The sequence below is a fragment of the Acanthochromis polyacanthus genome, chromosome 9, assembly GCF_021347895.1.
Source record: "Acanthochromis polyacanthus isolate Apoly-LR-REF ecotype Palm Island chromosome 9, KAUST_Apoly_ChrSc, whole genome shotgun sequence".
NCBI classification, from domain to species: Eukaryota; Metazoa; Chordata; class Actinopteri; family Pomacentridae; genus Acanthochromis; species Acanthochromis polyacanthus.
Window position 1 is genome coordinate 23331400 of NC_067121.1, and position 27584 is coordinate 23358983.

General features: G+C 40.5%; 1 protein-coding gene across 1 annotated transcript in view; it reads left to right on the top strand.

Moving 5' to 3' along the window:
- LOC110966657 (solute carrier family 22 member 23-like) overlaps window positions 1-27584 on the top strand; it is a 46239-nt gene that overhangs the window by 13567 nt on the left and 5088 nt on the right. The window contains exons 4-9 of the mRNA XM_051953224.1: window positions 15408-15576; window positions 17358-17485; window positions 22252-22354; window positions 23113-23348; window positions 25918-25950; window positions 27197-27320. Of these exons, the coding sequence (XP_051809184.1) occupies window positions 15408-15576; window positions 17358-17485; window positions 22252-22354; window positions 23113-23348; window positions 25918-25950; window positions 27197-27320 (793 nt within the window). The remainder of the gene's footprint in view (window positions 1-15407; window positions 15577-17357; window positions 17486-22251; window positions 22355-23112; window positions 23349-25917; window positions 25951-27196; window positions 27321-27584) is intronic.

The following is a 27584-nucleotide window of genomic DNA, read 5'->3' on the forward strand; positions in this document are numbered from 1 at the left end:
AGCCTATTCTTCAATGTTCAGTTAGCCCATTCTTCAAAATAATGTGTCTAATGGCAAATTAAAAAAATATAGAAATAATGCCTCAAGTCAACAGTCCTTTGTATCTTTCTTTTTCCTTCTCTTATTAGCTACAGAGACATAAGTCCCAGCTTTGCAGACTGTACATTCTGCCTCCCATTTGACACGACCCGGACAAAAACAGGGGTACTTTTTTCGCATTTCATCAGTGAAATGACATTTGCGTTTCGGTATTTTCTTTCGGTTCGAGTGTTCTCTCGCAGTGTGCCTACCTGCCTGTCAACCTGCGAGGAGTGAGTGAGTGTGGAGCGCCCCTGTACTGCTTTGTGAATGATTAATACACGTTCCGGGGTTCAGCTCAAACTCCGCCTCTCAGAGCGTGTTTCCAAAGGAACCATTCAACGTGAATGATAAATGCACCGGTCTGTGACGCGCTCAAGCTAGGCAAGATCAAAAACCCAGACATTTGAAGGACTTTATAAACGCCGGCCGGACAGGCCGGACAGCCTCTCAAAAGGGGACATGTTTGGGCAAAAGAGGGCGTATGGTCCTATCGTTACGGCTAATCAATAATCAAATAACGACTGAAAGGGCTGGGGGTGCCGTGGTAACTTGTCTTTACCACAGTTTCACCCGTCGCTGCAGGAAGAGGCGGTGGAGAGCGTAATGTTTGTGGAGATGAATCCTATCTGTTGATATGACCTTCTCTCTAGACAGTAAAGGTTTCAGTAATTAGTTGTGTGCAAATGCTGTGCTAGTTGCAAAGAATGGGCGGGAGGGGACTTTTTGATAGCATCCTGGTAATTGGCATCGCTGTTGATGAACATTGTGGTCTCGGCGATGGATCCTTAAAAGCCTCTTTGGCCACAGTAATTGACCAGTTCGAGGGGACGCTGGGGAAGGGAGGGTGAGAGGGAGAGAGCGAGGGATGAGATGATGAAGGACGGAACCCTCAGTGTCCTTGTCATTCTAATTTACTCCACACTGTATATCTTGAAAAGCTTTACCGCACACCCAAAATAGGACTGTAAAGGCGCGCTCATGAGACAAAGCAGCGACGGTGGGGCAGGAGGAGGAGAAGGGTTGTAGTTGAACTGTGCGGTATGGTGTCTTATCAAACTTAAATGAAGTTGACATCTGCATCCATTGTTTTCACATTAGACTACAGTTTATGGTTCAATAAATCAGTGGTTCTCAGCCTGAGGATTGGAGCGCAGTAGGAGGTGGCGTTATATTATTGCACAACAATTTAGTCAACATTTTTCTACATTTACAAATGTAGCGCAATTAATTTTTTTGGTTCTGTAAAAAAGTAGTATTCAGTTTGTAAAGTTCAGTCAAAAGAAAAAATACAATGCTTGATATTGGAAATAAATGGTTGATTCATTCAGTTGGGAAATATAGGTGTAGCATCATTTCATTGTACAATTCAGACTTTATATTGTGTTCCTGAGTTTATGCCTCTGTTATCTTGATGTACACAAATCCACCCACTTAATACATCAGCCATTGTAGAGGATTCATCTTACATTTGTTCTGCATGATGCAATGAAGAAAACAGCTTGCTGTTCTCATAAGTCAGATATAAGAAAGTGTGAAAAGATTAATTATGCACTTCTTTAACAGTTAGAATCCAGAGCAGCTGACCATTCGGATAGATGAAAAGGACATGTTTGTTTTTCTGCTGATTGCTTTAGCAAAGTTGCAATAATGTAGCAGGACTACATACCTTATTAAGTCTATGTAAGTCTTGAAGTGCAAATTTCTGTGAGTCAAAGTAAAGATGTCTTCCCCTTATGTCTCTCCCACTTTAAAGTCCTTCTATGTTATTCCATTTCAGCTCTCTGTGTGTTCATCCTCCTTCACTGCCTTCTGCTCTACCATTCTCTGTCCTATTTGAATATTCTTTGCATTTTCATTCCGACATATAGTCCACAGCCTACAACATACAGTGCCTTACAAGACCACTTCATTTACTTTAATGAAGTGGTCATGATTGTGCTGGGATTTTGTCCTTTTTTTTTTTCTATATTACCATTCAAAAATTTGGTGTCACCCAGATGATTTCATGTTTTCCTTGAAAACTCACACTTTTATTCATGTGCTAACATAATTGCACAAGGGTTTTCTGATCATCAATTAGCCTTTCAGCACCATTAGCTAACACAATGTAGCATTAGAACACAGGAGCGATGGCTGCTGGAAATGTTCCTCTGTGCCCCTATGTACATACACACGTGGACAAAATTGTTGGTACCCCTCAGTTAAAGAAGGAAAAACCCACAATTCTCACTGAAATCACTTGAAACTCACAAAAGTAGCAATAAATAAAAATTTATTGAAAATTAAATAATCAAAATCAGCCATCACTTTTGAATTGTTGATTAACATAGTTATTTAAAAAAACAAACTAATGAAATAGGGCTGGACAAAAATGATGGTACCCATAACTTAATATTTTGTTGCACAACCTTTTGAGGCAATCACTGCAATTAAACGATTTCTGTATTTGTCAATGAGCGTTCTGCAGCTGTCAACAGGTATTTTGGCCCACTCCTCATGAGCAAACAGCTCCAGTTGTCTCAGGTTTGATGGGTGTCTTCTCCAAATGGCATGTTTCAGCTCCTTCCACATATGTTCAATGGGATTGAGATCTGGGCTCATAGAAGGCCACTTTACAATAGTCCAACGCTTTTCTCTCAGCCATTCTTGGGTGTTTTTGGCTGTGTGTTTTGGATGGTTGTCCTGTTGGAAGACCCATGACCTGCGACTGAGACCAAGCTTTCTGACACTAGGCAGCACATTTCTCTCCAGAATGCCTTGATAGTCTTCAGATTTCATCGTACCTTGCACACTTTCAAGACACCCTGTGCCAGATGCAGCAAAGCAGCCCCAAAACATTACTGAGCCTCCTCCATGTTTCACCGTAGGGACAGTGTTCTTTTCTTCGTATGCTTGGTTTTTGAGTCTATGAACATAGAGTTGATGTGCCTTACCAAAAAGCTCCAGTTTGGTCTCATCTGTCCAAAGGACATTCTCCCAGAAGCTTTGTGGCTTGTCAACATGCATTTTTGCAAATTCCAGTCTGGCTTTTTTATGAGTTTTTTTCAGCAGTGGTGTCCTCCTTGGTCGTCTCCCATGAAGTCCACTTTGGCTCAAACAACGACGAATGGTGCGATCTGACACTGATGTACCTTGGCCTTGGAGTTCACCTTTAATTTCTTTGGAGGTTGCTCTGGGCTCTTTGGATACAATTCCAACGATCCGTCTCTTCAATTTGTCATCAATTTTCCTCTTGCGGCCACGTCCAGGGAGGTTGGCTACTGTCCCGTGGGTCTTGAACTTCTGAATAATATGAGCCACTGTTGTCACAGGAACTTCAAGCTGTTTAGAGATGGTCTTATAGCCTTTACCTTTAAGATGTTTGTCTATAAATTTTTTTCGGATGTCCTGGGACAATTCTCTCCTTCGCTTTCTGTTGTCCATGTTCAGTGTGGTACACACCTTTTCACCAAACAGCAGGGTGACTACTTGTCTCCCTTTAAATAGGCAGACTGACTGATTATGAGTTTGGAAACACCTGTGATGTCAATTAAATGACACACCTGAGTTAATCATGTCACTCTGGTCAAATAGTTTTCAATCTTTTATAGAGGTACCATCATTTTTGTCCAGGCCTGTTTCATTAGTTTGTTTTTTTAAATAATTATGTTAATCAACAATTCAAAAGTAATGGCTGTTTTTGATTATTTAATTTTCAATAAATTTTTATTTATTGTTACTTTTGTGAGTTTCAAGTGATTTCAGTGAGAATTGTGGGTTTTTCCTTCTTTAACTGAGGGGTACCAACAATTTTGTCCACGTGTGTATTCCATTGAAATCAGCCATTTCCAGCTAGAATAGTCATTTATCACATTAACAATGTCTAGACTGTATTTCTGATTAATTTAATGTTGTCTTCATTGAAAAAAAGCTTTTCTTTCAATAGTAAGGACATTTCTAAGCGACCCCAAACTTTTAAACAGTAGTGTATATTCAGATTCCTTATCAATGGTAAATGCAACACTTTACCCTCTGCAATCATGCTCAAGTAGCTCTGTGGATGAGAAGTGGTTCAGAGGCCTAGAATTTGCCAAGAATACCAACAACATTGGGTTTAAAGTTTCTATGGCTTTATAGAAAACTAACCCTAGAGGTAGTGCCTGTGTTGAAATGTGTCGTGTGAAGCCCAGAAGTTTTCAGGAAACTGAATAGATAACCCCCTTTTGATCCATTTGCATCAAGAGTAAACACAGGATCTTCACAGTTCCTTGCTTCAGGCGGTAATTATAATTCAGACCACAAATTCTTCATTTACAAGTAAAAGTGAGCAGTCAAGCACAAAGTTGTCATCCAATGAATGAAATATATTCCTTCCTTGCCGCTGTGGCATTATAGCCCGTACTTATTCATGAAATAATAATCCAACTAATTCCATAACATCGGCAGCCTCGCTGTTTTTGCTAAACTCCTCTTTGGGCATTCTGTCGTGTCAGTGTTGCTGCAGTACTGTTGCCTAGTTGGACAGACATATGTGTGAGCTTTGTGTTGCAATACTGCCACCCTTATTTCTAATCATGTGTCACATGATATTTGCCCTGCAGCCGCTGTGTATTGACACAACTACACCAGAGCTGCTCCAGGAGTAAGAACACAGTCGTTCAATAACACATTACTGAAGAGAATCAATCGTTTTATTTCAAGGCGTCCTGTTTAGAGAATTTATTGCATTTCAGTGAGCTACATGCTAAGAGTTTAGCTAAAGCTAATATCCATTGTGGTCTTGCAGCTCTGTCAGTCACTCAGCGTGTAGCATTGAAAACCACATGACCTTCCTTTGTGGCTTGCTTTGTTTGACTCTGCTTACGAAGAAAAGCCAAAACTAAATCCCACTGTTTGCACTGGAGACATTACACTAATGCACTGGAGACATTACACTTATCCCCCCGTCTCATGAATCCCTGTCTCATTAAGTCTTATTTCATGCATCCTGGAGACTTTGCACCATTGCATACCAAAAATTCCACTCTAGAAAGAAATATGGCATCCGCAATCCCTTCGCTTAATTAAGTCGACAGTTTCCTCACAAAAATATTAATGTAGACCTTCCTGACCTCCTGTATGTTCTTTCATTTTGTCCCTGAGGCATCAATCAGCAAATCCATCGAGGTTGGAGGATATGGCTGAGCCTCTTTTAAGACTGTGGAGCAATTTGTGCACAGCTACTATCTGTTCCACCTGGCTGGCCTGTCGAAGTCGGGGCCCATTGCAGGGCCCAAGCGGCTGATGCGATGTGACACCTATACGGCTCCTGACGCTAACTGCCTCACAGAGAGACAGAAGAATTGGTGGCGGTGGGGTGGTTTCAGACGAGGGGAGAGAACAGGGACCAGCAAGGAGGACAATAAATAAACAGACTGAGAGGAATGTGGAAATTGCTCAGGCGGACGGAGATTTTTCATGTCTGAAAAGTGCTTGACTGTGATCCCGGGTGATACAATTACACACCCACCGCAAGTGAAAATGAAGTGTTTCTGTGTATTAACATTAAGCCTTTTCATGTATCAGCCAGGTTAATGCATCTCTCACTGATGTGCAGAATGTCGGCTCCCAAATACAACAGCCGAATAGCAAAGCTGATAGCTATAGAAAGTCACCCGATGCAGCGCTGCTATTTATACCACAGCGCTCCATCAGCGTGCGCTAGCTTTTTTAGCATCACAGCGCTCCTATAGTGTAGCTCAGCATCACCGTGCTGCTCGCTAATGCATTTTTACAGTAAACACCCAACCCCTCCCTCGCCTCCCCCCGGCCCCCACTGGCAAACACACACGACATATCAGCCAGCTGAGTCATGCTATCTGGCCGTGCTGTGTGAGGATTTTGTGATCAGCCCGAGAGACGCTGCGATTGTGCAGGAGCCCTGTGAAAATGAAAAGTGAAGGTCGATGATCAGGCGTTGATACATGTGAACTTTGTGGGTTTTTTTCTTCTTCTACCTTTAATTTTCCTGCATCAACTCTTAATGTGGTCCAAAGGCAGGATGTTTACTTCACCTTGCAGTGCAGGAAAAGAGCATGTCTCTAAATGCATCATAAGTGGAGCACTTGGTCCTTTTCGACGTCTGCATCAGAGGCGGCGTGCCTTTACATGTCTTGGGTGTGTGTGGGACAAAGGCTTTGTAGGGTGAGATACAGCACATAAAATGAAAGACTGAGGCAGAAACCACATGATTCTTTATGACTTTTCCATCTGCAACCTTTGACATGAATGTTCATGACTGCTCTGTGTGACGCAGAAGACAGAAGTTGTCTTTTTAAGGAGGTTGGTGGTGGATGACACTCACCAATCATCCTTCAGATTGTGGTTATTATGATTTTTTTTTCCCTTCTTTGCTGAAAATTGTATTCCATGTTGGCTTGATGTGTTAGTTCCCTTCTCTGGATATTTACAAATGGACTGTTGTAGCTTAAACTGACCAATGAATATTTCATAATACATTGTTGTTAGCCCTTAGCAAACACTTGGTTCCTATAATGTTGATATAGCTTGATGGGAGCATATGGCTCTTTTCCTCTGCTGAGAATTTAAAGTTACAGAAATGAAGTAATCAGATTTCTCAACAAGATAGTGACAAATTCTGTTTGTCATTGAGATCATGGTTACATAAATGATGCTTTCAAACTCACTGGATCACACAAACAACGTTTTTGTACGTGACAGCAGATGGCTAGTAAATTTAGCATTAACGTCCAACTGAAAGTACTCATCTGTTAAATGCACCACAAAATGCCAATAAAACGGCCTCATCCTGCGCCGAAAAGGCCCAGTTTTCCAAGATGCTTCAGTTCTGTGCTGATGCGTAGAGTCATTGTTTGTGTTGTCCTGAGAGGTTTGGATTTTATCTAATTCCAGGCCCCGCTTATGGAAATTTGTCATGCCTGGGAGAGAAAATGCAAGACAAGAAGAGAGAGAACATGAGAGATTAAAAGGGAGCAAAAAATGTCAGACGGCCAAATGTAAGCAAGTGTAGTTTCTTGGGGGGAGAAAAACACATTGTATTTGTATCAACACAGTAATATTGCTGCTGAAACGCCTGGAGACTGTAATCATTGTGAGGATAGTGTTTGCTGTCGCTCCTTTTGTGCATGTACGCTAGTAAATATGTACACAGGTGCAAGTGGAGGACTATATTTTACTAGCAGGACAGGGGAGGAAAGTGCCTGATATGGTGATGGTGACATTATAGCGGGAGGTCACATTATGTAGTATAAAATGTTTTAATGTGTGTTCAAGTTATAATTTAACTGACTTTAGTGTCAGTGTATTAAATTAGTTAAGTAAGGAGTATAAAAGTATTGCAACATTACACTTCATTCTGGCAGTTTGATGCTATTGTGACCATTGTACACGTGAAATTAACCCTTAAGAACCCAACGTGGCGCCGGTGTTACGATTTGCATATTGATTTTTGATTGGCGGTAGATTTGAAACCAGATAAGAGATCCATCATTCTTTTTGCATATAAAATCTCGGGAGTAAGACTAACATTTCACACATTCACCAGATCTCAGAGCACTTTTTCGTTTCAGTGAGGGTTTGTAAAAATACACATTAAAGCGCACATAACAAAAATCTTTCATAAGCTCAAATTTTCCTCTGTTATTTGTTTTTGTTATTTTTTTCAGATTACAAAACTGACCACCTCTCAGAAAACAAGTTATGTACAGACTACAAATAAATTTCCTGTGGTTCCAAAGGGTATTGTGCAACTTTCTTACATTTGCAAATTTGAGGGTTATAGCTATGCAATTTCTGTATTTAAATATATGTGAAAAAAATAAAAACAATTTTCATTTTTTAAGGTTTATTGCATTTTTAAGCAATTTATTGTAGTAGTTAAGACATAAGTCAATACACACTATTGAAACTTGGAATATAAGGGTTATTTTGATGTAAAATGCTCTAAAAAATGGCACTACAGCATGTAAAAATGTAAGAATATGTCCTGGCGGACTTACACAATGGTACATCTTAAAGGGTTAAAGCCACTTCTACGCGATATTTGAAAAATCCTCAATTTGTAACATTCTTAAGAATGTGTGAAAACCTTTAAAAACTGGAGCACATCTAAGAAGTTGTACAGATTTTCCTCTTTTTGAGGAATCATACTCTGTATGCAAAACCAAAACCAAATATTTCGTCCAGTTTCATCTGTCCTCTATGAGATTTCATATGTCCCTGTTTGTCCCACCAGCTGTCCGTGCGCATGTTTCCTTCCTTTTGACAGTGGAGTAATGCTCCTGTGTTCAGACAGGATCATCGGTCATGTTCACCCCCTGCTGCAGTGCTATGCTGTTTTGTCAGGTTAGCCGGGCCACGCTGGCCTTGTCTTCTTCACCGCTCCTCTGCCGGCTGTAATGAGGTGATTTCTCTCGGTGGTGCCCTCCTCTTACCTCGGGCATTAATCTCTCTGTGCACAGATGAGGCTCAAGGGGCAGCACAGAAAAATAGAAGCTGTGTGTGGTTTTTATCTGTATAAATGGCTTCCTTTGTGTCAGTGTCGGATTCTCGTTCTTTTGTGCTGTCTGGCAGACAGCGCTCTTTGTTGGCCTGCCTCCTCTCCCTACCTGCCTCGCTCTCCGCATTAAAACTGTTTGTGTGTACACTGCTGATGAATATCGCTCTATCCAGCCTAACCTGGGAAGTGTGAGCCAGATCTAGACTCGGAAGACAGAAGCTTTTCATTTCCTACCATATGGCAGCCTGGTCTGCCTCACACCACTGCAGAGATATCGTACCGCCATCAGACACATCCTGCTAATGCAACTTTTTACTCATTCTGGCTGGTAAGAATGAGCAGAATAAACGAAAAGGATGGTGAAACATCCGTAGAGGCAGAGTGAGATTCAAACTGTGGGACTGTGTGCAGAGTACAAATGGTTTTTCACCCAAAGAAAAGTATTTTCCATGAAATCCAGGTTGAACTGTGCTCATTCTTCCCCCACAATCGGCTCTGGCTGTCTCCTGATAAATGGGTTAAGGTGCAGACTCAGTCTTTTTTCCCCTCTGAACAGGGTTAAAGTTCCCTTTTGTGCAGAGCTTGCATTTTGTGTTGCTCGGCCAGCTTCCTCTGCTAAAACATTACTCTGCACATGTTAGTTGAGAAAGATGTACATGTCCTACTTTTTTTATTTTATTGTGAGGACAGTTTAGTAGCAGACTGAATGACCTAATCACCATGTTCTACTTGGTGGAAATAACTTTTAATCCTTGTGGTTTGTGAGCCGCGTTGCATGACATAATCTTAAGTTATCTCACACTACGAATTCCTGAGTGAAGTTCAGTGATTGGCCAAATCAGTACGAGCAACCTTTGTACTGTCTTTTGATGAGTGTGGAAAAATAATGAATGCAGTTTCTGTTCTTCTTTGGTCAGACTGAGGAAGCCGTTGTGTTGGGCCTTTATGTGACGAACCTAAGAAGTACCTCTAGAGCCAATAAGTTGTTTTATGCTGATCTTTCTGACTGTGGGAGAATAGCAGCGCTGAGCTAGTCAGACCAAACGAACACACAAACACTACTGAAAGAAAATATTCTCCTGGTGGTGTTTTACTGACCTGATTGCGAAGAATCTCCGCTAGATCAAAGGGAAAAGTGCCTGTGGCCAATTTGGACTAGTTGGTATTCTCTGTAGCTCCAGATAAGAGACTAATCAATGAGTTTGACCTTATTCTTAGTCAATAGCCCCTTTTCGGTGCTTAGGGCAAGAGAGCGAAGAGGATAAGTCAGAATGTTTGAGGGCTAACATATCATGGCTTATTTATAATATATAGAAAAAGAAGAGTGGGGGAAAAAAGGAATGCTTTATTTACCAGAGTAATTGTAAATAAACTGCGATTTGTTCTCCCAAAATCTCAATTATCTACCATCAGTAGGATCCTCTAACTGCACCGGCTGAAACAAATGTCTTTGAGCAGGGAAGACTATTCTATGTTGGCTTTAACTGACCTGACAAAGGTCTTTGACCAAGTCAGCGTAACTATCTTGATGCTCTACCAGTGCATTGGCTTTCTGTCAAGGCTCATCAGATGATTATCTTCTACTGAAATTTGAAGGGCACTTCAGGATCAATGTGTCCTGTTCTCTGAGACTTTCCTGACTAACTGTGGGTTACACAGTATACGACAGTGTTGCTTATTTAAACCGACAATTCAGAAAAGTTGTATTGCCTTGCTGACATTATTCGACAGCCTCTTCTGTCTTCTTCAGAGCATCATCTGACGTTTGGCGACGTGTCCTTTTTTATCACGTGGTCAGTTTGACAGAGGGGGTTACACAGGCCTGTGGACTCTACCCCTATGCAGCGTTATGTCTTCTTCTGTGTCGTCACTTTTTTCCACTGAGGTTCCACTTGCCTTAACGCAAAAAACTGTCCGATGTGCAGGAATTGTAGATAAAGACCAAGGTTCATTGAGCCCTAATCAGGGTAATGCTGTTTGCTGACAGTGCAGCACTGGCCTGTCAGTCAGAAGAAGCACTGCAAAAGCTCATGAGCAGCTTTGCACATGCTTGAGTTGAGTTTGATCTCACAAAGCATTTCCATCTGTGACCACAGCTTTGAAGGTTTTGGAACCTTTAAATGCATTAATAATGCAGTGAGTGTCACACCAACCCAGTCTAGCTGAGCCTCATGTAGACCGCCAGTTTAAAGGTGAAAGTGAACCACTGGCCCTACAGTAGCAGAATTTCAAAATGTGGCTTTGATCCATTACAAAATTAGCAATTTTTTAGTGAAACACAACTATTGCTTCGATACCGGGCACATGGGGCCCCTGGTTTGATGCGTCTGATGTAGTCAAATGACACATTGTGCAAACTACTGACCATTTTGAAACTTTCAGAGGGAATTTCATTTGGACATACTGCATTTATCTCTTTAGCAGAGACGCTGCAACTTTCTGTGTGGTACAGGATTGGCCAGAACTTGTGGATTCTTAGATGAGTACCACTAACGCAGCCAAACGCTGTGTCCATCTTAGTTCATTTTTTATAGTGGATGAATCTGTAATCTGTTTTGCTCTGCTGTAACTAATCCAAACGAATAAGTGATGTACAGTCCTGCCAGTCTGTCCTGCCATTTTCAGTTGACGCTAATGCTGTGGTAACAACTACTAGGACCAGTGAACAGTTTTATAATTAAGAAATACGGAGATATAACATGTGTGTCAACTGTACATCTGTGTTGTTGATCTCATCCATGTTTTGTCTCCACTGTTTATTTTTGTCTCTACTTTTATTAGATGTGGCTAAGTAGGTAGCTATGTAGGAAGTTGATGTCTTTTCTTTTTTGAAATCCCGCATGCAGAGCTTTACTTGATTGATTGTTTCATAACCAGGAACAAACATCCTTTCACGAGCAGATACTAGGCCTGCTTTAATTTGCTCAGTGAATCAGCGAAGCGGGTGGTGATTTAAATAATTTAGATAATAACGTGACAACAGAGGGAACGTGGCTGATGGATGCCAGATTTTCACCTGTGACGCCTGCAAGGAAGCTACGTAAGGTCCAGATTTGTATCGCACAAGTGCTGTAGCTGCTACTAAAAATAAATTGCACCATTAAAATTAATGACAGAAAACCAAACTCTTTCAACCTAGAAAAATACCCCAGGCTTCTTATCATGATCATAATACTGAGCGGCTCAAGAGGCCAGGATTAGACGGAGAAATCATGGCATGGGGCCACAAGGACCTCATGTGACCAGTAGAAGGTCATGACATTAGCCTGTGGGTACAGGGAGTGGCTGAACTGAGTGCCTTTAGTGGTCAGCCAATCTCTTTCACTTGTAAAACAATGGGCCTCCTTCACTGTGCCGTGTACTTGACTGAAGTCTAGTGAGCTGCTGCGGTTTGTACCAGAGAGTGTGATTCATATTCCTGTATTGCTAAAGTCAGCAAACTAGTCAAAGCTTCTTTGTGGATTATCATCATTAATTGGCTATCTGTCTGATCGTTGATGATGTAATTTCCACATCCACTGCTGTCAGTATTTGTACAAATGTGTTTAAATATGTCTGTTCTTATCTGTCCCTCTTGTTTTGTCACCCCAGACTCTCAATTTTGGTTATTTTTTTTAAAAATGTGACATTAGATTAGTTATTGGCAGATTTATGTCAGTGGGACAGGGGCTGCTGCAGAGCATTGTGGGAATGCTGATCTAGTGGGTTGTGGAGGATTAGGGTCAGCAGGAGTAAGGAGCTCAGGCCTCCTTTGCACAGCCTCTGGTCCTTATTCTGCAGTCCAATCTATTTTAATTTTCTATATATCCTCACTGCCATATCAGTTAATATTATACTAGTTTGTACTGCTGTATGTATCTTAGTGTATGTGAGAATTTACCTACAGCTCACCCCATGTACTGTTCCGGTCACAATGCAGTGGTCTGTTCCGTGCACATGACCTCTTATACATAACCGAAGAATTCAAATCCCATGCAGTCCATAACCAGTGAACCAGCGCTTTGCTCCCAGCAGCACACAGAGAAGGAGTCTTGAGGTTAGTTGGTTCAAACTCAGCAGGTCTTGCACCCATCGCCCTGCTCTCCACTCATTGGCTTTGTCATTCCAGCTGCGATAGTGTCTGTGAACAGAGAGCATTATTCATGTCCTCAGAGGGGGGCAAGTCCTAATTGAAATTCCAGTCTTTTCCACTGGAATGAAGCGGGGCTGCTGACACCCACTGTATTATACTGGCCCTGTCACCTTGAAAGGCCCATCTGGAGACTGTTCACATTCCTGGGCAGCAGAAAAGACCCATTAGAGAGAAAAAAAATGGTCATTGTATAATAAAAAGGAATGAATGGAGCAGGACGGAAGATTTGAGTGGTGTGGGAATAGCAGCATTACAGGAGTGCTCACTATCTATGATTTTATGTGACCCTATCCTCTATGCTGCAGTAACTAAAGGGCTGGACTGTCTGTGGTTGTTGGCTGCCAGTGTGGTGTGCATGCTAATGACTGGGTGAATGAATCAGTGCCATTCTGATAGAGGAGAAATGAGTACAAGGAACCTCTTTCTAGTTAGTTCACCCTCACAGCAGCCTACTGTTTTGGTCTCTCTACTGTCTCAGAACAACAAGTGTACATAGTGATTTTTTTGTGGACTGCCCATCACCAGTCTATCACATGTAAAAAATAAAAAAAACAAATAAAATAAAAAGCCCAACAATTTGAAACCAAATGTCCAAAACCTCTAATTTAAACTAACTTAAAACAGAGAAAACCTGCAATTTCTCACATTTTGGAAGCTGGAATTATTAATATTTTATCTGATTGACACACACTGCATTCTTGTCACCACTCGTGTTTCATTTAAAGTTTTTCTTTGTGTTAATTGCGTCAGTGTAAATGAACAGCAGTTTTCTTTTCTGTAAATTAGTCTGTGGTGCGTCAGAACTACGTGAACATCACTCGCTGAGGATAGCTTAAAGTCAGGATCCTTGTTCTGGCCTGTCTGCCTCTCCTAATCAGACATGTGTTCTGTTTTGCTGGTTGACTCATCACCTCTGGTGTATTTCTCTCAGCATGAATAACAATCAGCTGTTGTTTAGATCATTTGTTTGTCAAACTTCTGGAGTAAGCTGCACCAGCTGTTTATTAATTCATTATCATACGTGTTAGGTGTGTGGTATGTAGTATTTAGTATTTGCATCAGAAATAGTGTGTTTCAAGCCAAAACTGACAGGCAAAGTGTATCACACTGATTGTCTTGTTACAATCTAACGTTCTGCTCTGAGACTTCAGCTTCTGGTACTTATGTGAGCGTTACTTTGGCACATAGCGCCCACCCAAAGCCTAAGGCCTTGACCTGGCTCGCAAACTCCCCAGATCCCAATATAATCAAGCATTCACTTGATGCGCTAGAACAAGTCCAATCCACAGAGACCCAACCTCTTTAACCCACAGATCCCAAAGGATCTGCTCACAACATCTCGGTGCCAGACACCACAGGACTCCCCCACGGGACCTGTGTCGGTCTCCTAATGCATTAATGTTGTTTTGGTGACACACGAAGGCCCAACGAAGTATTAAAACATATGAAGATGGTTTTAAATAGAGCCCAGCCTGTACTGGATTTTTGGGGCCTTTGATGATTTCATTTTGTAGTAAATTTCCAGCAATGTGGATTTTTCAAACATGTCAGCGGCTTACCATGAAGACACCACTTGACTGCACACCTTCTACTTAGCTGTGGCGCATGCTCTGCCACATGTGAGAGGAATATTGACAAGAGAGTAAGAGCAACTCTGCTGGTCAAACTATGTGATAATAGTGTTCCTAAATGACTGAAGAATGATTTTTTTTTTTACATTTTGTCAAAGAAAGTATTTATATCTGGGTATATATGGCCAATTAGGCACACATATCGATGTATCTGGGATAGGCCAATAATAGCAGCCTGATAAGTCAGTCAGCATCTACTTTTAATTTCATGGTCGATTGGTGTAACTTATATGTGCTCACATCACAGTCAAAAATCCTTGGACTATTACTTGGTTTGAGGTCTATTGTGTTAGTTTCATCCAGAGTAATTTAAAATGTAGCTCAAGCTATTGTTTGGTCAGATGTGTTGACTAGATTCCATTTTGACTTTATTTACTCTACAGTATAAACATGACAGTGTTAGCAATTTAAGCTTAGAGTTTGCAACTAAGCATGCACTGAGTACACCTGGTATTTAGTGGATGCAAATACATACACTACCATTCTAAAGCTTGGGGTCACTTATAAATGTCCTCATCTGTGAAAGAAAATCTTTTTTTTCTCCAAATGAAGATAACATTAAATTAATCAGAATTACAGTCCAGACATTATTGATGTGGTAAATGACTATTCGAGCTGGAAACGGCTGATTTTCAATGGAAGATCTCCATAGGGGTACAGAGGAACATTTCCAGCAACCATCACTCCTGTGTTCTAATGCTACATTGTGTTAGCTAATGGTGTTGAAAGGCTCATTGATGATTAGAAAACCCTTGTGCAATTATGTTAGCACATAAATAAAGGTATGAGTTTTCATGAGAAACTGTGTGGGTGACCCCAGACTTTTGAGCGGTAGTGTAATAACAATTAATATGCATACATACATGGTGCCAGCTTTCACTTTAATCATGTATCTTGTCCGTCAACTCCATTTACTATGACAAGTTTGGACTTGGTGCAAACAGATCATGCCATACTGATGAGAAATCTTAAAAATTTGCTTTGTTATCATGCATTTTGTATCTATGGCCCTGACAGAAGATAACAGCACACTGTATTTCTCTCTACTCTTTGTTCTTTTTCCTAGGAATCGAGCTGTGCCTGCCAGGATGGCGATTTTCCATGACCATGGTGGCTAGTTTTGTGGTTTTGGGTGGCCAGCTGCTGATGCCCATGGTGGCATACCTCTGTGGCGACTGGCAGGTACTTCAAGCTGTCATCATCTGTCCCCTGCTGCTTATGCTGTCCTACATTTGGTAAGGAAAAGACCTTAGCATGAGCTGCTCTCTGGTACCAAGTTGTGTTGTGTGTTTGGTGTTCTGTTGAAGTTGGAATAAGTTTTTTTTCAGCTTCAATTCTATGCAAGATTTCTCCACTGCTGAATGTGGTGCCGTCTGCCACAGTAATCGACATGGATAGAATTGTAAGCAACCAACGTTTCTATAGTATAAATTAAACCTTATTAAGCCAAGAATACTTTTGTAGATTCACAGAGTTTTACCACAGATTTGGAAGAAATCCTTCCTCCAAGGACTTTCCCGGCAGTGAATTTCCTCCTGAATTAAATGTCTTTTAGTTAACTCAATTGCTGTGAACTCTGCTGTGACTGCAGTCTCTTGCTAAAGCTCAGGCAGTAAATGTTTGTGTATTTCCCACCATTTATTAGACCTTGATGCACACTGCTCTACGATACTGCTGGTGTGTACAAAGACTGTAGAAGAAAAATCCACAAATATAGATTTTGAGTACCAAAGACCTCGGCTTCCTTCGATAGTGTGCTTGAAGAACAAAAAGATCTTCCATTCAAAAAAAACAGTCCAAAGTACTCCAAAGCACAAAACTGATCAAACATCAATACTGATAATAGAATGTGCTTCCACTGGAGAGCAGAACTGATGCATATTTCCACAGCAAGGATAAGAAACCTTTGGTATAAAGTGACAAAATGTGATTTTTGGAAAATGTTTATACAGTACTGTCTTTTCTCAGGTCTTCTGTCTGGTTGATTATATAGAGAGTGTCCTTATCACTCAACCATTGTGTGGTTAAGTGGTGGAAAGGATTTGTAACAGAAAGTGTCTGCTTTTATGCAATCATGGCCTTGCTTGCTTAAAGATGACAGACTTCAAAGACATGAGACAGGTTGTAAATCTAGAGCTATTTCTCAATGATAGTAATATACATTGCACAGTGAACTCAGTGTGAGAGGTTTTGGGGCGAGCTTTTATATCCTAGCCATCTCTTATGCAGTACTGTGGCATCTCTATACATGTAGAAGAGCTCTCCACACAGCACACACACTAGTCGGATACACAAATGCTTTAGTCGACCTTCACAAGAGCATTCGGGGGATTTCAAAAGAATTGAGCCATGTTGACTGTCTTGATTAAGTCAAACAACATTTATGGGCACAACTTGGATTCATCACAAGGTCCTGACTCTGCAAATGTACACGTAGAGCTGACTGGGCTGCAGATTTAAACCCTGCAGGTGATCTAAGTTTGCTGATTTGTGGAAACGACTGCAAACCGCACCAGCACAAAAGGAAAAAAAAAAAGATGAAACCTGCACTTTAATTTGTGTAGACACCTGTTCCATGGACATTTAACCAACTGCTACACATGGCATTGTTTCACTGACTGTCTTCATGAGAGCGTTGCACTCTTTCTGCGTGCAGATACATGACTGCTCAGAGTGTGCAGCATAATGTAATACAAATACCATTTAACAGAGCGTACCATAAGAACACAGCCTCAGGGAACGACGTCGGCTGTGAAGCTGTACCTGTATATGGTGGTCTGATATCCTGTTCTGGATACAATTCATAATCTTAGCCTTCCATTGCAGTTCTATTTGCTAAAATATACATCACTATTGAAAATGTGTTGAAATTGCGTGCTGCTTAACAAAGACAAGATGTAGTTCTGCTCCCTCTAACTAAGTGAGATTTCAGTCAGCTTCCTAAGAGCAGGACTCTTTTTATTCTGACTCATTTTTCATGTCATATTAACAAGGACATCCCCCATCTTTCTGACAGGATCTTCCCTGAGTCACTGCGTTGGCTGCTGGCCACTCAGCAGTACTGCCGCTCCAAGTGGATCATGGGACACATAGCAAAGAAGAATCGAGCGAACATGGAGCTCGACACAGATAACATCCTCACAGGTAAATACGTAGTCCATCAACATTCATTCAAAGACTAAAAGGCTGTGTTTTACCGTCTGATTGTTGTATGCAGTACTGATAGTTTTGCCAAAACGCACCTTGTGTCATTATAGCCGTCTACGATGCTGTCTGCCAAGCTTCTCCTTATCTTTGAAGGACAGGGTGTCCATTTGTATCTCCAGCTGTTCTTTCTTAAATAAGACAGATTGACAAGGTTATATCCATTTCCCGTCTTGTTACCATAGTAACATGCCACTACAGAGGTAGCAGTGGGTGTTGAACAGTTGAACATTACATTATGACACTCTCAAACGTTCATTAATTTCATTATGGCCTGGATGAGTGGACATGAGCCGACAGTGGTGTACAGATGGCAAATTGAGGCTGGTTGTGCACTTTGACCCCCGCCCCCCCGGTTAACTGTCTGTACCCAGTAGATGAGCCAGAGGCAAACAGCAGGATGTACTGTGCTGTCAGAAGTCGTTGCAGATTGCCTTAAGCTTTAACAGCACTCTTTAGCGTCCCTTCTTTTTTGTGTTTTCCTCCTGCCAATGCATACTGTAGTTATCAATGTGCCACTGCTGGGAAAAGGCTCTAAGAGGAACCACTCAGTGTGAAATTGGCTGCTCGTTTTGAAAACTCAGGGACTGTGTGCCGATGCAGCATTTAGGGGGAAAAAACTGCCATAGACGTTAATTTATCCTCTCTTGTTTTTATAGTAACAGATCGTCCCCAACCCTTACAGCACTAGTAGGTACGAGTAGTATTTCAAACGCTCAGCACAAAATCCACTGTTCGGCACTGAATGTACTTTACCAGCGCTACAGAAGAGGAGCTGAGGAACCTTTTCACTGGAAAATATGTCCTTCTCAAAACAAGAGAAAAAAACTGATTTCAAAGAACTTTTACCTTGAAATAAGTGAAAAAAATCTGCCAATAGAACAAGTGAAAGATGGCTTAGAAAGATTTCTTGAAATAAGTTATGATGTTTAGAATACTGAGATCCTAAAATTAGCTGGGAAAACTTATCTTAAGCTACATTTTACCAGGATTGTCAAGCTTAGGTGTCTTAAAATAAGGCAGACATTCTTAAAAAAAAAAAAAAAAAAAAAGCAGTTTTCACTCAAAAACAGATTTTTGCTTTCATGTAACCTCCTAATTTGAGATGTATTAACCTTCCTAATGTCCTCATTTACACACGTGGACAAAATTGTTGGTACCCCTCAGTTAAAGAAGGAAAAACCCACAATTCTCACTGAAATCACTTGAAACTCACAAAAGTAACAATAAATAAAAATGTATTGAAAATTAAATAATCAAAAACAGCCATTACTTTTGAATTGTTGATTAACATAATTATTTAAAAAAACAAACTAATGAAACAGGCCTGGACAAAAATGATGGTACCTCTATAAAAGATTGAAAACTATTTGACCAGAGTGACATGATTAACTCAGGTGTGTCATTTAATTGACATCACAGGTGTTTCCAAACTCATAATCAGTCAGTCTGCCTATTTAAAGGGAGACAAGTAGTCACCCTGCTGTTTGGTGAAAAGGTGTGTACCACACTGAACATGGACAACAGAAAGCGAAGGAGAGAATTGTCCCAGGACATCCGAAAAAAAATTATAGACAAACATCTTAAAGGTAAAGGCTATAAGACCATCTCTAAACAGCTTGAAGTTCCTGTGACAACAGTGGCTCATATTATTCAGAAGTTCAAGACCCACGGGACAGTAGCCAACCTCCCTGGACGTGGCCGCAAGAGGAAAATTGATGACAAATTGAAGAGACGGATCGTTGGAATTGTATCCAAAGAGCCCAGAGCAACCTCCAAAGAAATTAAAGGTGAACTCCAAGGCCAAGGTACATCAGTGTCAGATCGCACCATTCGTCGTTGTTTGAGCCAAAGTGGACTTCATGGGAGACGACCAAGGAGGACACCACTGCTGAAAAAAACTCATAAAAAAGCCAGACTGGAATTTGCAAAAATGCATGTTGACAAGCCACAAAGCTTCTGGGAGAATGTCCTTTGGACAGATGAGACCAAACTGGAGCTTTTTGGTAAGGCACATCAACTCTATGTTCATAGACTCAAAAACCAAGCATACGAAGAAAAGAACACTGTCCCTACGGTGAAACATGGAGGAGGCTCAGTAATGTTTTGGGGCTGCTTTGCTGCATCTGGCACAGGGTGTCTTGAAAGTGTGCAAGGTACGATGAAATCTGAAGACTATCAAGGCATTCTGGAGAGAAATGTGCTGCCTAGTGTCAGAAAGCTTGGTCTCAGTCGCAGGTCATGGGTCTTCCAACAGGACAACGATCCAAAACACACAGCCAAAAACACCCAAGAATGGCTGAGAGAAAAGCGTTGGACTATTCGAAAGTGGCCTTCTATGAGCCCAGATCTGAATCCCATTGAACATATGTGGAAGGAGCTGAAACATGCCATTTGGAGAAGACACCCATCAAACCTGAGACAACTGGAGCTGTTTGCTCATGAGGAGTGGGCCAAAATACCTGTTGACAGCTGCAGAACGCTCATTGACAAATACAGAAATCGTTTAATTGCAGTGATTGCCTCAAAAGGTTGTGTAACAAAATATTAAGTTATGGGTACCATCATTTTTGTCCAGCCCTATTTCATTAGTTTGTTTTTTTAAATAATTATGTTAATCAACAATTCAAAAGTGATGGCTGATTTTGATTATTTAATTTTCAATAAATTTTTATTTATTGTTACTTTTGTGAGTTTCAAGTGATTTCAGTGAGAATTGTGGGTTTTTCCTTCTTTAACTGAGGGGTACCAACAATTTTGTCCACGTGTGTACAGGCACCAAAAAAATATTGTTTCCTTGTGTGAAAAAAATCCCCAAAATATGCGAAAAATTCTTCAAATTTCTGAATATTTGCAAAACCTTTAGGAATTCCTTAAAAAATTCCCTTAAAAGTTTTATTTTAAAAAAAAAATCCCTCAAATTTGGCAAGAAGATTCTTGTAAATATTTTGAAAAATGAGTAAAAATCTTCCAAAAAATCAAAAAAATATCTGAAGTGATTCCATATATATTAGTAAAAGTTCTAATATTTACTTTAACAATATTCACATAAAAATCAACCAAAATCCAGCGAATTTCGCTGGATTTTGGTTGATTTTTATGTGAATGTTCTTTAAGAAACATTTTTAACATTTCTTTTTTTCCATCAAAGAAAATTTTTAAAAATTTCCCAAATGTTAAAAATGTGGACATCAGAAGTTTCACTGTGAATATATATATATTTTTCCACATTTTCAAACTTTAAAACAGGTCAATTTGACCTGCAGGATGACACGAGGGTTAAACTTATTTTGAATTTTCTTGTAAAATTCAACTCAAAAGAAGATAATTTCAAATAAAGTATAAAAAAAGCAAGATAATTTCAAGATTGTTTGACTTTACAATATATTTAAGATGCATTGTATTAAAACAAGTCCCTCCATCTTGCTGAAATGTCACTTGTTAATAGAATTTATCTGACATCAAATGGGATGAGACTAAAAATAAGACAAATTTTTACATTTTTGCAGTGTTCAAACACTGAGACATGACTGATGCATGTGTAACAACTGATTTCCTTTCCTTTGGAAAGTGAGCGGTGTGATTTACATAGATCTGAGTGAGGATAATCTTACACAAGGGTTTGTAACTTGGCCAAGGGGAATCACTGGTAAGCCTGAGGGGTTTTATCAGAGATAAACTTGAAGGGCTGGTGTGGAATGCTGTCACATGCCTGAGTCAACGTGCACATACAGTACCGCAAAGCCGAGCTACGTCGCTGTGGCAACCCGCGGCCTCGTACCAAAACATCCGCACGTCACATATCACCGGCGGCTCGAGGGTGTTGCCCTCGGCGAGCGCTGTCATACCTGCCTCACGATGCAGCAGGAGACGAAGCTGCGAGGGATGAAGCGCGCTCATTAAAAATGCATGTGGAATTCTCAGTGGTTGTAATAAATCAGCGCTGTCCTCACATGACTCTTTCGAGAACCCAGACAGATGTCAAACTCGCCTTTGAGTTGGGCCTGGTGGATAGACACCAAGGTGCCCTCATACAGGATAATGCAATCCAGTACAAGAACCCAGCCAGGAGTTCGTCTCCAAAGTTTATAAATTTCCTCTTGCTGTTGACACTGCCAGAAATTTCATTTATGAGTATAATGGAGGTCGTTTCACTGCAGTGCATTTAATGGATTGTTTTTGTAGTATTCTGCCCTCGTCAGGGGCAGGCATGTAAATGGGGTGAACAACACATGACGGACAGCTTCAGCAACAGTGAACCTCAGTTATGAAACGCTGAAAATGTAGAGTTGTTTGATTGCATTACATTGCACAGGAGACATTAATGAAGTGGTCAGTGTGTATTGACTTAACACTGAATTATTGATATGCATTTGCTAGAATATATTTATTAACAGGAATTGGAGCATGCAAGTATTTTAATAGCTGCGGTTTAGGTATTTTTTAATTAATATTTTATCAAAGTCTCAAATATTTTTGTTTTGTTTTATGCACGTAAGTATATTGATTTATAATACTCATTTTACTCTTACCACAAGCCAAATTCAAGAAATTATTGCAATCGTTTTGTATGTAAAGCAACTCTAACTGCTTTCACCATTACTACTTTTGACTTTTTTGTATAGATAATAAATATGATATATATTTTTGTGTTGTTTTGGTTTGTGATTCTATAAAAAATTATTTCTGTGTTTGCTTGTTTCCAGAATTACAAAAAGCTCTTCAGAAGAAGCCCAAAAAGACGTGCATTGTGAAGATGGTCGGGACAAGAAACCTGTGGAAGAACATTGTTGTGCTCTGCGTCAACTCGTAAGTGTTTATGTTACATATTAGTACCAAGAAACCTGTTTGGATTTCTCTCTGTCAAGGTGTTAATGCGCATATGAGGATCTGAAAACGGAGATTAAAAAATGCGCTTGTAAGTGTGCACAGGGAGCAATGCCAGTCTGAGCCGCCATTTTGTGCCACTATTAACCTGGAGGCTCGATACAACATTGATCTTTAGCCCTCATTTCTTTTGTCCTTCCATATCTGTGCTGCTCTCTCTTGTTCCCCTCCAGTGGGATCTCTCCTCTCCCTCCTCTCCATCTGAGACCTCATCTCTGGCTAAGCAGGCCCAGATTTACCTCTACTTCAGTGCACGGTGTCCCTGACTCCCCTAAGTTAGCATAAATTTTACATGAGCTTTGTCCTTTTGAAACATTAGACAACCAGGAGGGTGGGTGGGTGTGAGTGTTTGCTTGTATTTTCGTGTGCTTGTAGGTGTGTTCCTTTGTGTCAATAAGTCAGTGTTTACATATGTGCAGTTTCTAGATATGCACGTGAGAGAAAAACGTGACTCATTGAATTATGTCTTTTCCTCTGCGGTCAACGTCTCTATCTGTTCGTTTTGCTTGGATCGGTTTCTTCTGTTACTGTTTATACCATTTCATTTCTCTACTTTTGTGTTCGCCCTTCACTTCTTTGTATTCTTTTCATGCTGCCTACACCCTGCATCTTAAGTCCAGTGTCTTTTCGTTCAACCGCTGTACGGTTTGATATTTTGCCTTTGTTTGCTCTTCGTCCAGGCTAACCGGTTATGGGATCCACCACTGCTTCGCCCGCAGTATGATGGATCAGGAAGCCATGGAAACCACCATGTTCCATAACTTCTATGCAGACTATTACACGATGGCGGGCATCGCGGTGGCATCGTGCATTGCGCTGTGCCCCGCTGTGGGCCTGATGGGCCGGCGTGGTGGCCTTCTCATGTTCATGATCATCACTGCCCTGGCCTCACTGCTGCAGCTGGGCCTGCTCAACTGTGAGTATTTTATGAAAAACGCATGTCCTCTGATTAGGGAATTTCTACTCATTCTTCAGGAGTGACACCACTATGATGTGATTTTATTGGATTTTAATATGGGTGGTTCTGAATAGTGGAGAAACTCCAAGAATGTGTTTTAATCTGCTGACGACAAAACCCTCCAGTTCTGTAGGAGTTCTTGGGCATTTTGTGGAATAGGCATATTTTCTTTTCTGTCAGAAGTTGAATGAGAACGTCAGTGCTACTCTCAGGTGTGTTAAATGTAAAGCTAGAGCAAGGAGGCGATTAGCTTAGCTAAGCTTAGCACAAAGACTGCAAGCAAAGAGAACCCTGGACTAGCTAAGAAACTATTCCCAGCATGTAATTCCTGATAAACCACAACTTTTTGTACATTACTGTATATGTTCAGATAGGACAAGCAAGGTATTTGTGTTGCGATCAATAAGTTCTGAGACTGTGCCTATAAAAATCAAAAACTACATCTGCTTTAAATTTGTCTGACTTCCACCCTGGAAGTCCCGCTATGTAAACATGTCTGGCAGAATCTGTGATGAAGCTGAATGTCTGAAACTGTCAAAACAGCAACCCTTTAACTTGAACATCATTTCGGGCGCTAGGAAGAAGTCACGATGAGTCAACTGCAATAAGTAGGGCAGGTGGGGAGTGACGATGGAGTTATGTAATCACCGCCGTGACCGGGAACACAGCGGAGTACCCACATGCTATCACGCTACAGTTCCGTTCATCTGCACCCAATGTTCTCCGTTGGACACCTTGGAACAGGACAGTAGAACTCTGCCGTCACAGCCTGACCCTGTGGGACTACATTTCAACGCACAACCACGTGAATGTTGAACAAAACAACATGCACACGGGGAAAAAATGCCCCTCTCAAAACAAGAAAAAAAAACCTATTTCAAGGAACTTTTACCACGAAATGAGTGGAAAAAATCTGCCAATAGAACAAGTGAAAAAATGTCTTGAAATAAGATGTGATATTTAGAATATTGAGATCTTAAAATTAGCTGGGAAATTTTATTTTAAGCTATATTTTACCAGGATTGTCAAGCTTAGGTGTCTTAAAATAAGCTAAATATGTTTTAAAAAAATAGTAATTTTTCACTCAAAAATAAATTTTTGCTTTCATGTAACCTCCTAATTTGAGCTGTATTAACTTTTTATTTTCCACCAAAAAATGTTCAGAAATTTCGCGAAAATGTGGACATCAGAAGTTTCACTGTCAAAATCTATATTTTTCCACATTTTCAAACTTTAAAACGGGGTAATTTGACCCACAGGACGACAGGAGAGTTAAACTTATTTTGAGTTTTCTTGTAAAATACAACTCAAAACAAGATTATTTCCAGATTGTTTAACTTAACAACATATTGAAGATGCATTGTCTTAAAACAAGTCCCTCTATCTTACTGAAATGCCACTTGTTAAGAGAATTTATCTTAACTCGAGTGGGATGAGACATTTGAACTAAAAATAAGACAAACAGACTTGGTAAGAGTTTGAGTTTTTGCAGTGGATGCTCCCGGTGTGCTCCTGACCTGACGCGCCTTATCAGATGTGGGCCTTTCCACTGTGAAAACTGCTGTTCTTTCCTTTGTTGGTAGCTGCACATCTGTCTCTTATAACCAGTGATGATCCTTAACACCAAGTTGGGCTCGTCTGTATTCTTCTCTGCTGTAGTTTCTACGACATGGAGGAACCACAAATAGGCTTCTGCTTGTGATCACAGTGTAACACGGGATCCACTTTTGATAGCACTGTGGCCCGCCCTGTGTACCAGGAATATTCTCCCAACTTTTTTTTATTGCACCACATAAGGTGTAAATGACTTGCTTATAAAGTGTACATCATAACTAGGAAATACAGAGGTGGGATTTGAAAATATTTTAGGTTAACGCAGTGCTCTTCTGATTAATTTGTGAAATTTATTATTGCTGAATTCCGTTCAGCTGCTTCAGTTTCGTTGTGCTGCCTCCTCACTGTTGCATTGTTAATATGAACCGGGACTCTTGAATAGAACATAGCCACTGCTCATGTCTTTTACAACACTTGTGCTTTACAAAGATGTAAAAATGTGCTCCAAATGTAGATATCTTTGGTTCACAAGTGCACATGTTTGAGCAAAGACTGACACTTCCAGCACTGACACATTTTTGCACTTTATATCCTGTCTCTTATATACATGCAATTCATTCTTGTTGTTTGGAGCTTCATTACCTTCTGCTTTTTCTTATGAAGTAAGCCGACATGATTACACTGTTTCGGTCAATGTGTACCGAAAAGTACAGGATGATCAAAACGGTACACGCCAGTTTATTCAGTTACACATGGGCCCGACTTAATGTTTAACCTGAGTCAACACACCAAGGTTATGCTCATGTTTCTGGTTCCCTTGTGAAATTGTTTATGTTGTTCCACCGTGTTGACAAGCCTTGCTCAACATGTGTGCATATTTTTCAAGCCTGATTGAGTTTGTTGTCTGAGTGCATGTCATGATTTTTCTGTTTTGTGTTTCTCACTGACACACATCTGTTGATCTCTTTTGCAGTACTGGGGAAGTACAGCGTACATCTGAATATAGGTAGGATCAACTGTTTATTTCTCTTCTATTAAGGTCATGTGTGCTGGTGACGTTTGAGTTGAGGAATTACACTGATCAATATTTGCTTGCTTGGATGCTTTCCCACTATCACAATTACAAACCTCCCTCTCTTTTCATCATGTGAATTGACTCGACTCACTCGTTGTGCTGGACTGTGTTGATGAGCTTTTAGAAAATGTGCTGCATGCAGACATCCTGCAGTATTTCATTAGGCGTGCACAAGCCCTGCGGAGACACATAATGAAGTCCGAGATGTAATTATGGCTAGCTTTTCACTTATTTATCCCTTTTGTGTTGAAGAGGATGCACCTCTTTGTTAGCGAACAGTGAACTCACCGCCAGCCTTCCTTCACTGCTCCTTCCTGTTATCAGTCTCTTTATTCTCTCCAAACTAATCTCTCTGTGGGAAGCAGGAGCTGATGAGAGAGCAGCCTCCTCTGATCCTGGCTATGCCATCTTTAGCATGCCTTATTCATAAAACGCTGTATTCGAGCCATCTGTGGACTAAAGTGGCACTTTGTTTGCAAACCTGTTTCTCGGAAACTCATAAAAATATACGTCCGTGCTGACAGCTATTTAATTATATACAAAGTTATCTCTGCAGTTAGTAGTAATTGTGAATATATGTTCTAAAATGACATGAAAGACCTGACATGAGACAATTCCTGAATGTTTCTCAAAGCTTCAGTGATAATAGACACATTTATCATATATGTTCTATATATTCTAGTATATTCATTTGAGGTGATTTATCTTGAAATCTATAATTTTATATGGTTAACAGCTCATTTCCAGAAGGTTTTTTTCAAGTTTTAATTACACCACTGTGATTTCTTTGTTTGGTACGCTGTATATTCAGTATTCTTTAAATTTTAGCATAAATTATTTGGTGTACGTTGCTTATACAACTTAAAAATTTTGGCTTTTATTTGCTTCCATACATCCTTCTTGATAACCCTTTGAATTGTCAACATTTCATTGTCTATTCTCTTCATACTAAGTACAGCTGAAATACTGCAATATTATCTTTTTTTTAAAGAAGAACTCACAATTTAGGCAAATAATTAAATGTGAAAAACTCTGTACCTCTGAGGAGGAGAAGATTCCCCCCCCACCCCCCCACCCCCAGTCCACACATGTGCAGACTGTTGTCCTTTCTCTGATTACCGTGGGCGCTGAATGTAAATTGCTCCGTGTGTGTGTGTGTCTCCTGCTTCGTCTGCAGATAGCTCAGATACGCTGAATAAGAACTTCTCCGTCGCCTTCTCCATCATCGGCATGTTCTCCTCCCACGCAGTCAGCAACCTGAGCATCTTCTTCTGTGCTGAGATCACACCCACTGTGATCAGGTAAACCCACCGAAAAGGCCGGGACTGTACCATCAGAGGCGGGGGAGGAAATGTGGGAAACTGTGCTCCCACTCATCAGAAAAGTCATCAGGCTGACACGTGTTGCACAGTTTGAAGACTTCTTCTTCTTCTTCTTCTTCTTCTTCTTCTTCGCTTTTTATTGTATTGTTCTCAGTTGCTTGTAATTCGGCCGATGCGGTGCTTTCTTTTCATTATTACAAAGCAACCTGCAGATGGATTATCTGCTCCACCTCCTGTTTAATA